This window comes from Bufo bufo, chromosome 1 (genome assembly GCF_905171765.1).
Source record: "Bufo bufo chromosome 1, aBufBuf1.1, whole genome shotgun sequence".
NCBI lineage: Eukaryota > Metazoa > Chordata > Amphibia > Anura > Bufonidae > Bufo > Bufo bufo.
In genome coordinates this window covers 774,113,715-774,129,210 of record NC_053389.1, presented here as the reverse complement: position 1 = coordinate 774,129,210, position 15,496 = coordinate 774,113,715, and the positions used below count along the sequence as shown (strand labels likewise).

The 15,496-nt window shown below is 43.4% G+C and overlaps 2 protein-coding genes across 2 annotated transcripts in view; both read right to left on the bottom strand.

Moving 5' to 3' along the window:
• The window catches only part of LOC120986334 (chromaffin granule amine transporter-like), a 309,248-nt gene that overhangs the window by 260,314 nt on the left and 33,438 nt on the right, over nucleotides 1–15,496 (bottom strand). The window contains exon 2 of the mRNA XM_040414857.1: nucleotides 12,161–12,293. Coding sequence (XP_040270791.1) covers nucleotides 12,161–12,275 — 115 coding nt within the window. The 5' untranslated portion in view covers nucleotides 12,276–12,293. The remainder of the gene's footprint in view (nucleotides 1–12,160; nucleotides 12,294–15,496) is intronic.
• Nucleotides 1–15,496, bottom strand: part of LOC120987787 (chromaffin granule amine transporter-like) — a 520,630-nt gene that overhangs the window by 471,765 nt on the left and 33,369 nt on the right. The gene's annotated exons all lie outside the window — the stretch shown is intronic.

Genomic DNA, 15,496 nt, shown 5'->3' with positions numbered 1-15,496 from the left:
GATGGTACGGCCGGTACATCGACGACCTACTATTCGTGTGTTTGGGCGATGTGTCGGCCGTACCACGGTTTGGAGATTACCTCAACCACAATAATTGTAACCTAAATTTTGTCTTAAACCACAGTAGCTGCAGTATCCCTTTTTTGATCTTATACTTTTGGGCGAGACTGAGAGCTCCATGGTGAGTACGTGTACTTACTGGAAGGAGACATCAGGTAACACTAACCTCCTTGCCACATCTTGCCATCCTCGACACGTCATAAAAATATACCCAAGGGGGAATTCATACGTGTCGTAATTGCTCTAATGATGCGGTATGTGGCAAGGAAATGGATAGTGTTGCAAGCCGTCTAGTAAACAGGGGTTATGAAGAACATTCACTTAATATAGTCAGGCGAGTAGCCCTTACAAAAACCAGAGCAGAATTGATTCATTCTAGTCATTCACACAAAAGCAAAAATAAAAAAAAATCTTAAATCGAGTTATCTTTCTGCCCCGGCTTTTGTGACAGGCTACAGCCTGGCATATTCACGCATCTGTCAAATTGTCAAGAAACATCTCTCGATTCTAGAATACTATGATCAATGGAAGGATATAGTGTGTTGTGGCATTAAGTGTATAGCACGTAGGGCACCTACATTGGCCCAAAAAGTAAGTCCTTCCCTTTTCTCAGATATTAAACAAAGTCCACCTACCTGGCTAACATATAAGGGGAATTTTAAATATCGGCACAAGATTTGTACATGCCGCAAAGTTATTCTAACAGGTAGCCACATTTTTTCATATGCTAACCAGAGATCTTACAATCTGAAAAAAATACATCAATTGCAACACAAGTTTTGTTGTATACTGTATCACATGCTCGCTATGCCACCTCCAATATATTGGATGCACCACCAATAGGCTAAAAACCAGAATCTGCAGACATATTTCGGACATTCCCTATGTTAGGACTAGGAATGTCTCTGCAGTCAGTGCACATTATGAGGCAACACGTGGAGGCGATATCGCAGGTATGCAGGTACAGGGATTAGAGAGGGTTAATCCCCCAGTGCGGGGTGGTGACTACAGAAGAAAGCTTCTTAATAGGGAATCATATTGGATTTTCTGCATGGAATCTGGTATTCCAAAAGGTCTAAATCGAAGACATGATTTGATTCTTCATTATTGACCTGGTATATATATACACACACATTTAATTTTCTCTTTTAGCTGGTTTTTAGCTATTTTTACAAGGTTGAATGTCTTGACGGCCAGAAGAGGGTGTGATTAGGTTAATTGTAGTCACCTGAGGATGCCTGCAATTATCCACCATATAAAAAATCCTGTGTGAACACAGTCTCTTTGTGGTCCTGATTAAGGATCAGCATTAAGGGGATCCGAAACGTGTTGACATGGACTGTCTGTATGGTTTTAATGCACTACGTTTACTAATAAAGCTGCCACGTTGAAGATGAAGCTGGATTATTCCTCTTTTTTTTCATCATGCTGATCAGCTGTTTCAGGAAGCTGTAATATATAAGCTTCGGGCTGGCACTCAAATAGATGGACTTACATGGACTGGTTTGTCATGGAAAATATAGAGCATTTATTGAACATACATGTTATAACATAAAATCACTAAAAACACTCAAATACAAAAAAATGCCATTTTTTTTTTGTATTTTAGTGTTTTTAGTGATTTTATGTTATAACATGTATGTTCAATAAATGCTCTATATTTTCCAAGACTAACCAGTCCATGTAAGTCCATCTATTTGAGTGCCAGCCAGAAGCCTATATACTACTACTACAATTTTTACAAGACAATAGGGTGTGTCTGCTGGAGAGAGCACCTTTGCCGTGATTGTAGCTAACGTCGAGCCACTGGTACAATGATTTATTTCAGGAAGCTGCAGCGCTCACCAGAGCTCTGGTGAGAGCTGTGGCCTCCCAGCTGCTTACCAAACAGAGCGCCGTACATCATATAGTGGTTGTGCTTGATAATGTATCTCAGTGCCATTGACTTGGGGCTAAGCTGCAACTAGGCCATGTGACCGATGTACAGTGACATCACATGGCCTAGGTAGAGGCTGCAATCTGAACTGGGCTTCAGTTCTGACTGGTACCTCGGAACCGAAGCCAAGTTTGGGTCCAAGTTTTAAAGTGATTTTCCACTTTAAAAATCAAATACCAAAGTTATTCAACTACTGTAAGTCTCGCAGGACTTTGTGAGTAACTGACTTCGCCTCATAGGAGGCCATACTTTTTAATGCTGTACAAAGACAGATTTCCGTACAGCATTAATCCAAATTTTTGAGTGAAGCGATTTCTGATCTAGCAGGGGGGGGGTGATTTGCCGGGCAGACCGCCAGCCCCGGATGAGGCCCTAGAGCTAACCGGCACATCAGAAGCGCCCCCAGCGATACGCGCATGGCCAGGGGCAGAAGGCAAGTGGGAGCCAAGGCTGCAGAGGAATGAACGCAGCCATTCCTCACCTCCCTCCGCCATCCGTGATGTAAACATATTCCTCAGGAGATCCATCACCCTTGTGCAGACAGAACGCTGTAATCTTACCCCACACCGAGCTTCTGCCAAAGAGGAAGACAGGAGGAGACACAGTGTCTTATAAAGGGGCCCATATGCAGCACGCCCCTTCCTGCACTGCAGGATGCAACCATTAACCCCCCAGGCACCAAAACCTTGGCCAATACGTAGGGCCATACAAAACGAGGATAGGGGACCTGGGGAGGGGGAAGGGGGACCCCCAATCCCTGTACACCCTCCCGAATATGTATTCCCTTACGTCCTACCAGCAGCACAGATGGGGATAACACCACCCCCCCCCCCCCCTCCCCGTGGACTGGTAGGACCAGCGGAATTTTTAATGAGCCCAAGTAATAAATCAATAAAACACTTAAGTATCCCAATCCCCTGTATAGGAGGGAATTACCTCCAGGAGGACTAGACGGTGATTCCCCCTCTTTTCTAGGGGGGATCTTTTTTTCATTTTGTCAGCGGGCTGTGGCCCTCTTTTTGCTTAAGTAATTGGCCGGCAGCTTACCTGCTGCCAGCTCTGTGCTGCTGCGCTTAGCTGCTGTGGGTTTGGCGGCATCCTGGGTCCAGTTTTCCTGCGGCTGCTGGGTGCCGCCATCTTCCGGAAGTGACGTTGGAGGGCTCTGACGTCACTTCCGGAATTTCCTTGCGACGCGGTTTCATGGTCGCTTACGATTCTATATTATATTCGGCGATCTTTCCTCCTGTTGGAGGACTTCTGTGTTTACCTGCTTTGGAGGGAAAGCTTTTATGTTGTTAGTCTGGAGTTTTCCCTCTGGGGGCGGGGTTTTGTTTCTGGGCTCATCCCCTCCCCTATTTAACCACCTCCCGTCCGCACGTTGACTATAAACGTCCGGGAGGTGGTTCTCTATTTCTTAATAGATGTTCCAGAAGGTCCATTCAGAAACTGCAGCTGCACGCTAATCGTGCAGCTGCTGATCGGGTTGTCCGCTGTCAGTGACAGCAGGGCAACCCAGAGAGAAGGCAGGGACAGTGCCCAGGTGTCCCTGCCTTCTGGATCGCTGCATACACAGTGCTCACCGAGCGCTGTGTATACAGAGCAGGAAGCGCTATGCGGTTCCTGTTCCGGCCCGGCGGTCATGTAATCGCAGGGATCGGAGAGTGCAGGAGCTGTGTGAGGTCTTTCAGAGACCTCGATCAGCCCTGCACTGAGGCTGTACAGCACTGTATTGCGCTGTACAGCCTCTCTGGGGGGGTGTATTTCTCCTGTAACTGGGGCTACTATGTCAGCCCCAGTTACAGGAGAAATCAACTGTGAAAAAAAAAAAAAGTGAAGTAAATGTCCCCCAGAGGTCTTGTATGGCCTTATGGGGGACAAAAAGTGAAAAATAAAAAATAAAGTGTTAAAAAAGAAAATAAAATAAAAGGTTTCACATGTAAAAAAGAAAATTCCCCAAGTAAGGAATTAAAAAAAGGAAAAAATTGAAAAAATAAAATAGACACATTTGGTATTGCCGCGTCCGTGACGGTTGGCTCTATAAATATATCACATAATCGACCCAGTCCGATAAACACCATAAAAAATAAAAATAAATAACTGTCAAAAAAGCTATTTTTGTCACCTTACATTACAAAAAGTGCAACACCAAGTGATCAAAAAGGCGTATGTCCCAGAAAATTGTACCAATAAAACCGTCACCTCATCCCGCAAAAAATGAGCCCCTACATAAGAAAATTTCTCAAAAAATAAAAAAAAACTATAGCTCTCAGAACATGGTCACATTAAAACATATTTTTTTTGTTTCAAAAATGCTATTATTGTGTTAAAGTGAAATAAATTTTAAAAAGTATACATATTAGGTATTGCCGCGTCCGTATCAACCAGATCTATAAAAATATCATATGACCTCGGGTGAACACCATAAAAATAAAAATAAAAACTGTGTCAAAACAAGCAATTTTTGTCACCTTACATCACAAAAAGTGCAACACCAAGTGATCAAAAAGGCGTATGTCCCACAAAATGGTACCAATAAAACCGTCACCTCATCCGGCAAAAAATGAGCCCCTACATAAGAAAATCTCTCAAAAAATAAAAAAAAACTATAGCTCTCAAAACATGGCCACATTAAAACATAATTTTTTTGTTTCAAAAATGCTATTATTGTGTAAAACTTAAATAAATAAGAAAAAGTATACATATTAGGCATCGCCACGTCCGTAACAATCTGCTCTATAAAAATGTCACTTGACCGAACCCCTCAGGTGAACGCTGTAAAAATAAATAAATAAAAACTGTGCTAAAACAACAAATTTTTTGGTCACCTTGCCCCATAAAGTGTTATAATGAATGATCAAAAAATCATATGTACCCAAAAATAGTACCAATAAAACTGGCACCTTATCCCCTAGTTTCCAAAATAGGATCACTTCTTGGGAATTTCTACTGTAAGGGTGTATCAGGGGGGCTTCAAATGGGACATGGCATCTAAAAACCTTGTGGAGTTCCCTTTCTTCTGCGCCCTGCCGTGTGCCCATACAGTAGTTTATGACCACATGTGGGGTGTTTCTGTAAACCGCAGAATCTGGGTAATAAATATTGAGTTTTGTTTGGCTGTTAAACATCGATGTGTTAAAGAAAAAATTGGATTAAAATGCAAAATCTGCCAAAAAAGTGAAATTTAAAAATTTGATCTCCATTTTCCTTTAATTCTTGTGGAACGCCTAAAGGGTTAACAAAGTTTGTAAAATCGGTTTTAAGTAACTTGAGGGGTGTCGTTTCTACAATGGGGTAATTTATGGGGGTATCCACTATGTAGGCCCCACAAAGGGACTTCAGACCTGAACAGGTCCTTAAAAAGTGGGTTTTGGCAATTTGCTTCTAAACTTCCAAGCCTTCTAACGTCCTAAAAAAATAAAATGACATTTTCAAAATGATGCCAACATAAAGAAGACATATGGGGAATGTTAAGTAATAAATATTTTATGAGGTATCACTTTCTGTTTTAAAAGAAGAGAAATTGAAATTTAGAAAATTGCAAATTTTTCAAAATTTTTGGTAAATTTGGGATTTTTTCATAAATAAAGGTGAAGTATATTGACTCAAATTTATGACTATCATGAAGTACAATGTGTCACGAGAAAACAGTCTCTGAATGACTTGGATAAGTAAAGGCGTTCCAAAGTTATTACCACATAAAGTAAGATTTGTCAGATTTGAAAAAATTAGGCCTGTTCAGGAAGGGGGCAAATCGCCCAGATGGGAAGTGGTTAAGGAAGCATTATGCACCAGTTTGGTCTCTGGCTGCACATGCTTCTCAAGCTAGCTCCCAGAGTCCCTATAAATCAGTATTTCTTCACTTATTGGTGCCTTATTCTTCTGGTCCTCATTTCCAGCCTTCGCCGCTCTGCCTTTTACCTTTTCTCCTTAATATTTTGGGCATTTTACAAATGTTTTACTTGTCTTTTTTTTTTTTCCCGCAGTGATGTGTTCTCCGTGGGATTTGGAAAGCAGAAAGGCGAGTTCCAAGAGGAAGCATTTATCCTGCTACGATTGTAGCGCTCTTTTGGAGGATAGCTGTCCCTACTCCAGGTGTGACAGCTGCCGTCCAAGGGTTCAACCTTCTAGTGAACCTACGATGCAAGACATGTATCAATGGGTGAAAACCTATGTTGATGGGTCTATCAAGGGAGTTGTAAGCCTGCTTGATGAAAGGCTTCCTACTCAGACCCCTATGGAGTCCTCTGCTACTGTGGAGAGATCTTCTGTGGTCTCCTTAGTTTCTTCCTCCTCGGATGAGGAGCAGCTTAATTCATGTTTCTTTCTTCCAGAAAAGACACAAAAATTACTTAAGTCCATCAGGTCGGGGGATCATGATGTTGACCTGGGGGAGCCCTCCGATCCCACTAGTCGAGCACTTTGTGTCTTTAAAGCGGATGAGACCCTCCTCTCTGTCATGCGTACAGAGTGGAAGAAACCTGAGAAAGGTCCGGTTTTAACCAAGAAGTTAGAACCATGTTCCCGATGGCTAAATCCTTGGTGGAGTCGAGGGGTTCCATTCCCAAGCTGGACATGGCTATTGCCAAATTGTCCAAACGCACTCTGGTTCCAGCAGACAATGGGTCTAGTCTGCAGGATCCCCTTGACAGGAGAGCGGAGTACACTCTGAGTAGAGGTTATACGGCAGCCGCAGCTTCTGCTTCTACAGCCATTGCTGCTACTGAAGTCTCTATGTTCCTCCAGACTCGCCTGAACCAGATTCAGACGGACGTGGATCAGAAGGTGTCTTTTGATGACATTCTGCCTGCTTTCAAGACTATTAACCTGGCAATGAATTTCTTGTGTGATACTGCGCAGCTTCAGCTGAAATTGGTGGCTAAATCCATGGCCTTTGTGTCAGCGGCCCGTAGGCCTTTGTGGCTTAAGCCTTGGGTCGCTGACAATTCCTCTAAATATAATTTATGTGGCCTTTCCTTTGAGCCCAACCGTTTGTTTGGCTTGGAGCTAGATAAAATCATGGTTGGCCTGTCGGACAAGAAGGGGATAAGTATTCCCCAGCAGTCCTTTCAGGTGCAGGGCAGACAGAAACGTGGTGGTAGGTCTGGTCAGCAGTCAAGAGCACGAAGGGACTGGGGAGTGCAGCAAAGAGGTTCGAGGCGCTATCGCGAGGGAGCCAAGGATAAATGAGCCACCTCCTGACTACCGGCCTCCTCGAGGCTCTTGGATGACTCCCATTACTCCTGCCGTCCTGCCAGAAAACGTCCCCACTCCTCTGCCTCATCTTCCCGTCAGGGGTCGTCTCTCCAACTTCAAGGACATTTGGATCCGAGAGATTTCGTATCCCTGGGTCCTGAACGTCATCTCCGAGAGGTATTTAATCAATCTTATTTCTCTTCCTCCGGACAGGTTCATCAAGACCAAACTCTTACAGGCTGCCAAGCAGTCGGTTCTGGAGGCTTAGATTCAGGACTACATCCGCAAGATGCTTCTGGAGGAGGTTCAGGCAGGGGAACGGGGCTTAGGGATCTACTCAACAGTTTTTTTGGTTCCCAAGACATCAGGGGATCTCCGGATGATTATCGATCTGAGATATTTCAATCGATATATAAGGAAGGCGAGGTTTCGTATGGAGACTATCAGGTCAGTGGTTCACGTTCTCAATCATCCGGGAGACGTGATGGCAACCCTGGACCTCAAGGATGCATATCTGCACATCCCGATTCATCCTGCTTCCAGGAGATATCTCAGAATCGCGGTCCAGGTTTCGGGGGTTATCAGACACCTTCAGTTTATTGCCCTTCCTTTTGGCATTTCTTCTGCCCCTCACACTTTCACCAAGGTGGTGGTTTCTGTGGTGGCGGCTTTAAGACTTCAAGGATTGACCATCATTCCTTAGCTGGACGATTGGCTTTTAAAAGCCTCTTCTCTAGCGGTCCTAACCCTCCATCTTCATGTAGCGATCTCCTTTCTGCTCTGCCTGGGTTGGATCATCAACTGGCAGAAGTCGAACGTGAGCCCGTCGACCTCAGTATTTTATACTCCAGGCAGAGCAGAAAGGACTCTGTCTGGATTTCTCTCCAGTTGACTCCAGAAAGAAGATCCCGAATACAGAACACAGCAGAGTTCCTATCCGTTCCTCGGCAAGTCCCAATTCGGACCATCATAAAGATGTTGGGGCTCATGTCAGCATCTGCGGAAGCAGTCCCTTGGGCTCTATGGCACCTCCGCCCGCTACAGTCATAGGTCCTCTCCAAATGAAATGGCAGCCCCGCCGAGCTAAACTCCCTGTGCTCCCTGTCTTGGCGAACTCGGTATTCCCTCAGATGGTGGTTCCATCTTTCAGATGGGAAGTCTATGACCCAGTCAACCTGGATCATATTAACAACAGATGCGTCCCAAGTAGGCTGGGGCTCTCACCTAAACGACTCTCCAGTACATGGTACCTGGTCTCCTCAGGAGCGGCTTCTCTCATCCAGTCTCCGTGAGATTCGAGCTATCCGGCTAGCCCTCCTTCACTTCGCCCCTCAAATCCGGGGCAAAGCAGTGAAAATCCAGTCAGATAGTATGACTGCGGTACTTTACATCAACAAGCAGGGAGGCACAAGATCACTTCCCCTCTTATCAGAGGGTGATTCTGGATTGGGCAGAGTCGAACCTTTCCCACTTATCTGCAATCCACATTCGAGGCTCCCCCAATATGATAGTCAGTGGGGGGATATGTACTAGATAAGTACAGATGGGGTACCTTCTTGGCGCAAACACGACTTCAATGGATGTTGGTAAAACTCTTTTTTTTAATTAATATTAGATGATGAGCGACAACGCGTCTCGGGGTACTTCTGACCCCTTTGTCAAGTCTAAAAAACACACCAAAAATACATGTACAAAATATACGGCAATAGACAAATGGAGGTCTTAGAAAAACGAATAAAATTCATAATGATAATGATGATGACAGGGAAATGACGTCCGTATAAAATAAAGTAGACATACGAGAATATATGGGTATATACATCCATCAAAATAGTAAAATGAATGCATTATTATATATAGAAAATACGCATAGGTACATAAAAGTAAGAAAAATGAATAAAAACACCATGTGTCTAGAATACTCGGAAAATAGTCCTATTTAATGTAAAATAAGACCAATAACATTTAAAAAAAAAATTATATATATAATAATAATATATAATATATAAAATATAGGAAATAACTTGTACATACCAGAGGTTTTTGTGATCGTTAATAAAAACCTATTTAATGAGAAGGATAATTAATCAATAATTAGTTGGCTCCAGAAGCGGTATAGTTTAAAAAGCAATGTTGTGTGGTGATATAAAATGATAGGTGAAGAGTATGGGGATAGGGATATACAAAGAGTAGAGATGTCCCGAACTATTCGCCGGCGAACAGTTCCCGGCGAACATAGCTTGTTCACGTTCGCCGCGGCGGGCGAACATATGTGATGTTCGGTCCGCCCCCTATTCGTCATCATTGAGTAAACTTTGACCCTGTACCTCAGTCAGCAGACACATTTCAGCCAATCAGCATCATACCCTCCCTCCCAGACCCTCCCACCTCCTGGACAGCATCCATTTTAGATTCATTCGGAAGCTGCAGTCTTAGTGAGAGGAGGGACAGTGTGGCTGCTGCTGATTTAATAGGGAAATCGATAGCTAGGCTAGTGTATTCAGTGTCCACTACAGTCCTAAATAACTCATCTGATCTCTGCTGTAAGGACAGCACCCCAAAAAGCCCTTTCTTCCCCCTTTTGTAATCTAATTGCAGTTGCCTGCCAGCGTGTGTGTCAGGCACACAGCGTATACTGTGCCCACTTGCCCAGTGCTACCACTCATATCTGGTGTCACAGTAGCTTGCATTAAAAAAAAATAAAAAATTATTTGACTGTAATATAATAGCAGTCAGTTGCCTGCACGTGTGTGTGTGTGTGGGTGTGTTTCAGGCCCTGCAAGTGCATAGTGTCACCAGCGCAACTCATATCTAGTGTCACAGTAGATTACATTTGAAAAAATAAAAAATAATTTGACTATAATACTGTAGATTGAATAGCAGTTAGTTGTCTGCAAGCGTGTGTGTCAGGCCTACAGCGTCTACTCTGCCAACTTCTGCCAGTGCACAGTGCCACTCATATCTGGTGTCACAGTAGCTTGCACGCATAGTACAACTAAACTAATCTTAAAAAAATGACAGGCAGAGGCAGGCCACCCCGCAGGGGCCGTCGTGGTCGTGGTGCTGTGATTCCCTTTGGCCCTAGAATAATGCCCAGTGTTCATAGATTTTTATTCTTATTATATATACTTAAATTTGTGCTCCTGCCTGGTTTTTATAGAGATTTCTCCTCCCCATAAATGTTCTCATATGTGTGGCCATCGTAATACTACACAGAGGATGCGCATATTGTATCCTAGAGGGTACTAAGGATGGCGCCAGCGCTCTGCCTGCTGTTGCCTAGCAGCACTGACGCCATGCCTCCCTCCCCTCATCTACTATGCAGCAGTCCTGCGCTCCCAGCTTCTCACCGGTGACGTCCTTGGATGATCCGGAAGTAGGAGGAGAGAGCGGTTTCCATGTCTATTTAAATGGCGGCGCGGTGTTCCACGTGGCTGACAGACACAACTCACAGGTCAGACCAACTTGTATACACTATTAGGAGTGAGGCATGTTTTCAGCTCTCCCCTTGTTGCACTAGGTGATACTGGACTGGTAAACTGTGGTAATCACCCTTTCTCCTTTTCTGGTAGCCCCTGGTCCCCGGATGAGTCCGGGGCAATATCAATAAGACAAAACGTGTCAGGACAACATCTTTGTTGCATTATAATCTAATTTTTTGGGGCTGTGGGCATATTTTGTTTCCGCTCCCTTTTTTCTCCCACAAAATAGGGATTGATAGGGCATGTATAAAAAGGCCAGGTTCCAGGTGGCGCCGCCCTTGTCAGGGCGATTACTCCATATTTAGGAGGACATTAGGGCACAATAGACCTGACAGGGCAATTTAGGGAGAGTTTCTAGCATATCTTCCCCCCCTTTCCCCTGTGCTGGCAAGGCCCCAACAGCCCGCAAACTGAGTGTCTATCGCTCTAACTACATACCGGTAAGACCGTACCATGTTTTTTTTATTATCTAGTTTATTCCTGTCTGTTATTTTAGACACGAGTATAATAAAAGTTATATTTTAATTCACTCATCTACCATTATCACTACCCTATTTGTTGATAAGGCCCCAAAATAATACCAATAATACTGTCACCTCATCCCGTAGTTTACAAAAGGGGTTCACTTTTTGGCAGTTTCTACTGTAGGGGTGCATCAGAGGGTCTTCAAATGTGACATGGCAACTTAAAATTATCCCAGCGACATTTGCCCTTCAATATCCATATGGCGCTCCTTTCCTTCTGTGCCCTGCTGTGCGCCCATACAGCAGATTGGGGTGTTTCCTTAAACTGCAGAATCAGGGTAATAGATATTGAGTTTTCTTTGGTTGTTAACCCTTGTTGTGTTACAGTAAAAATAGATTAAAATAGAAAATATGCAAATTCTGCATCCCTTTCATTCTTGTGGAACACATAAAGGGGGTTAATAAAGTTTGTAAAATTGGTTTTGAATAACTTGAAGGGTGTAGTTTCTAAAATGGGGCCATTTATGGGTGGTTTCTACTATGTCAGCCCCACAAAGTGACTTCATATCTGAACTGGTCCTTTAAAAAGTGGGTTTTGGAAATTTTCTTAAACATTTTAAGAATTGCTTTTTCAATTCTAAGCCTTCTAAAGTCCTTAACAGTAAAATTGCATTTTCAAAATGATGCAAACATTAAATAGATATCTGGGAAATGTACAGTAACAACTATTTTATGAGGTATGATAATCTGATTTAAAAGCAGAGACAAACATATTGTAAATTTTTTCAAATTGTCTGTAAATTTGGGATTTTTTTATAAATAAAGGTGAAACGTATTGACCATACATACCACTAACATGAAGTACAATATGTCACGAGAAAACAATCTCAGAATCGCTTGGATAAGCATTCCAGAGTTATTAACACATAAAGTAAAACATGTCAGATTTGCATAATGTGAAAACAGCCTATGGCTTGGTCTGGAAGCGGTTAATGAGCATGTAACATCTTAAAAGGCAGACATACCAACCACTGTGTAAAGCATATTATCCAATAATAGAGCTAGAGTGACCACCACAAGGACCACCTCTCTGGAGCCCCTCTTTTCTTTAATCCACCTGCACGGGCTGCACTCCATCATGGCACCACAGGGATCACCCTTCAAAAAAAAAAAAAAGAAACAGTTAAATCTTACACAGAATTACTCCACCAGGCCTTGTTCACATTGAAATTTTGGCTTCAGTTCTTTTGTGTATCACACTAGGGCTGAAACGATTACTCGATTGAATCGAGTAATTAGACACCAAAAAATCATTGATGCAAATTTTTTTGCATCGAGGATTCGTTTGTGTCATGTGTCCACGGAGCAGGAGTGAAGCTCTTCCTATTACTCCCCCTGTCACCTGTCGGCTCATACCGCGCAGCACTTTCCTGCTGACATATCGTCGGGACATAGTATATGTAAGCGTGCACTATGACCTGACGCTGTGTGACATCAGGACGACAGTGCAGCGCGCCGGAATGAAGATGGACGAGCTGTGGATCGGCGCCCCTACAGGAGAGGTAAGTATTTATTTCACTGGCGCTGGGGACATAGCTAGGAGGGGGAGATGGTGGCACTGGGGGGAAAGCTGGTGGCACTGAGGGGGAGCTGGTGGGACTGGGGGGGCAGCTGATGGCACTGGCGGGGAAGCTGATGGCACTGGGGGGAAGCTGATGGCACTTAGGGGGAATTTGATGGCACTGGAGGGAAGCTGATGGCACAGAGGGCAGCTGATGGCACGGGGGGCTGATGAGTTTTTATAAAGAAAATTTTTTTTTCAACTATATCTTCAATTTCCACTTGTGACCCTAACTTAGGCAATATCCCATAATATAAGGACCATCATCTAGCCCCAGAACAAGGTACAGAATGCACAAGGAAATAAGGATCGCTGTAGGGCTCCCTATCTCCTGATAAGGTGCAGAATGTATCCCTTCAGGGTGGGTACCCACATAAGTGATAGTGTAAGGACTTTGGCCCAATAACTGAGTCTCAGACACACTGCCTAGTGGTTCTTGTTCCAGTGCAGTATTTTTATATTTTACAGAATCTCCCTAAGATCTGCTGGTCACAGTCCTCACAATGATGAGCTCTACCTTGATCTCCTCCACTAGCCTCGCAGCTCTCCAGGATTGCATTTGAAGGTCCTCCAAAGTTGTGGACTGGACTGTCTGTCTCCTCACAGACATGCCTCCTTACAGTGGAGAAGCAGACTGTTTGGGCTTAATGAGTGCTGCATATATTTCAACAGATAGAGATCAACTATATCTTACATTTCCACTTGTGACCCTAACTTAGGGAATATCCCATAATATAAGGACCATCTTCTAGCCCCAGAACAAGGTACAGAAGGACAGAGTGTGGGAGGCACCTCCACCACCCTGCACATCTCACATGTATGAAAGGGTCATCTTCTTAAAGGGGTAGTTCCATAGAAAATGTATCACATATTACCTGACCATATGTGAATATTCTAAGAACATATTTTTTTTTTGTTTTACAAAAAACAGGTGAATGATTTTCTGGGTATAATTTTTTGAAATCACTCAGTATTCTACTTCCTGTCATGACTCTTTGACTTCCACTTTGTTGTGACTTTTAGCACAGCAAATAGTCCTGCTTACCTCTCTCAGACCATTACTGTGACCAGAGAGACCCCCTTCCCTCCCCTCTAGTGACTCTATTAGAACATTACACATACCACTAAACAATGCAATAGTCTTCTAGGGCCATCTTTATCTAGGCCTATAAGAAGAGAACAAGGCAGTCACACTATTATCCCAATTCTACACTTACTATTATCATAAGAATTATTCTTGAGATGTCTTACCCTTACAGCAGCAGTAAACTGACAATGGATTACCTATTTATATAGGAAGGCTTATCATTTTTACTAACTGCTGCAGAATAAGTGTTTTTTGTTAGTTTTCAATGACAGTACTGCCAAAAAAAAACATTTAAAAAAAAAATAGAAGTAACCCGTTAAATTAGAGGTATTGTTTATAATGCACTTCTCCTAATGCACCTTATGAACATCACTGGACGTGCCAGAAGAATGGAATTTCTCCAGAAGTGACCTAAAAGAGTCAGAGACATTGGTGCAGAACACTGGGGGATCAGGAAAAGCCATAGTTAAAAACAGGCTGAAGTCAGGGCAGGCAGAGTACAAAATAAATACAGCAAATCTTTTCAGGAACTAGCATGCTAGGAACCTATTACTCAGGCACAATCCCACTGGGAAAGGAAGTGCCCACAAGTGACCAGCCATTGGCTGGTGTGAACTAGGCTGTTTCTGCTGGCCCTTTAAGAGCAGGGAGAGCACACGCACACTGCGGGCTGAGAAGGAGAGGCAAAGCTGGCAAGCAGCCTGCATGGTGAGACAAAGCTACCCTGGCTGCCAGGACCACAGGGAAGAGGAGGAGAGCGGGAGACAGAATGAATGATGATGACGGGAGCCAGGGGACCAGAACAGCGAAACGGAGCAGCAGTGACCATGAACTGCCACTATAACAGTACCCCTCAGCCCCCAACACCCTCTTTTCTTTGGTCCAGGAAATTGTAGGATTTTTTTTTTTTCATAAGAATGGGCGCATCATGTTTTCAGCGGGTTCCCAAGACCTCTTCTCTGGACCAAAACCCTTCCAATCCGCCAGGAAGATTTGCTTCATGTCCAGAATATTCTTGACCTCATCTACTGTACATTGTTTGTGTCGACAGATGTAGCAGCAGGAGGAAAACCTCTGGAATAGTGACTGAACAAAACTGGCTTGAAGAGGGACACATGAACGGAATTAGGACTATGTAAAGAAGAAGGTGTGACTTAGAAAAAAAAACTATCCCGGCACTATCCCTACGCATTTAAGATGTCAACAAAAGTATCCTTACGTCTACACAGTGTCTTAATCTAACAAAATAAAAAAGGCTAAGTAAACCAGCCCGCCCCATGCTGCACATACAACAACAGGTATATACGGCTCACCAGACTACATTTTTAACCCCATGCATGAAAGACAAAAACAAGTGCAACATAAATATTATAAATAAAAATGTCTAACATTATAGCAGAGCTCGAGATGGTTCAGAGGAGGGCAACTAAAGTAATAACTGGTATGGATGGACTACAGATCCCAGAAAGGTTATCAAAATTAGTGTTATTCACTTTAGAAAAAAGACGACTGAGGGGAGATCTAATTACTATGTATAAATATATCAGGGGTCAGTACAGAGATCTCTCCCATCATCTATTTATCCCCAGGACTGTGACTGTGACGAGGGGACATCCTCTGCGTCTGGAGGAAAGAAGGTTTGTACACAAACAT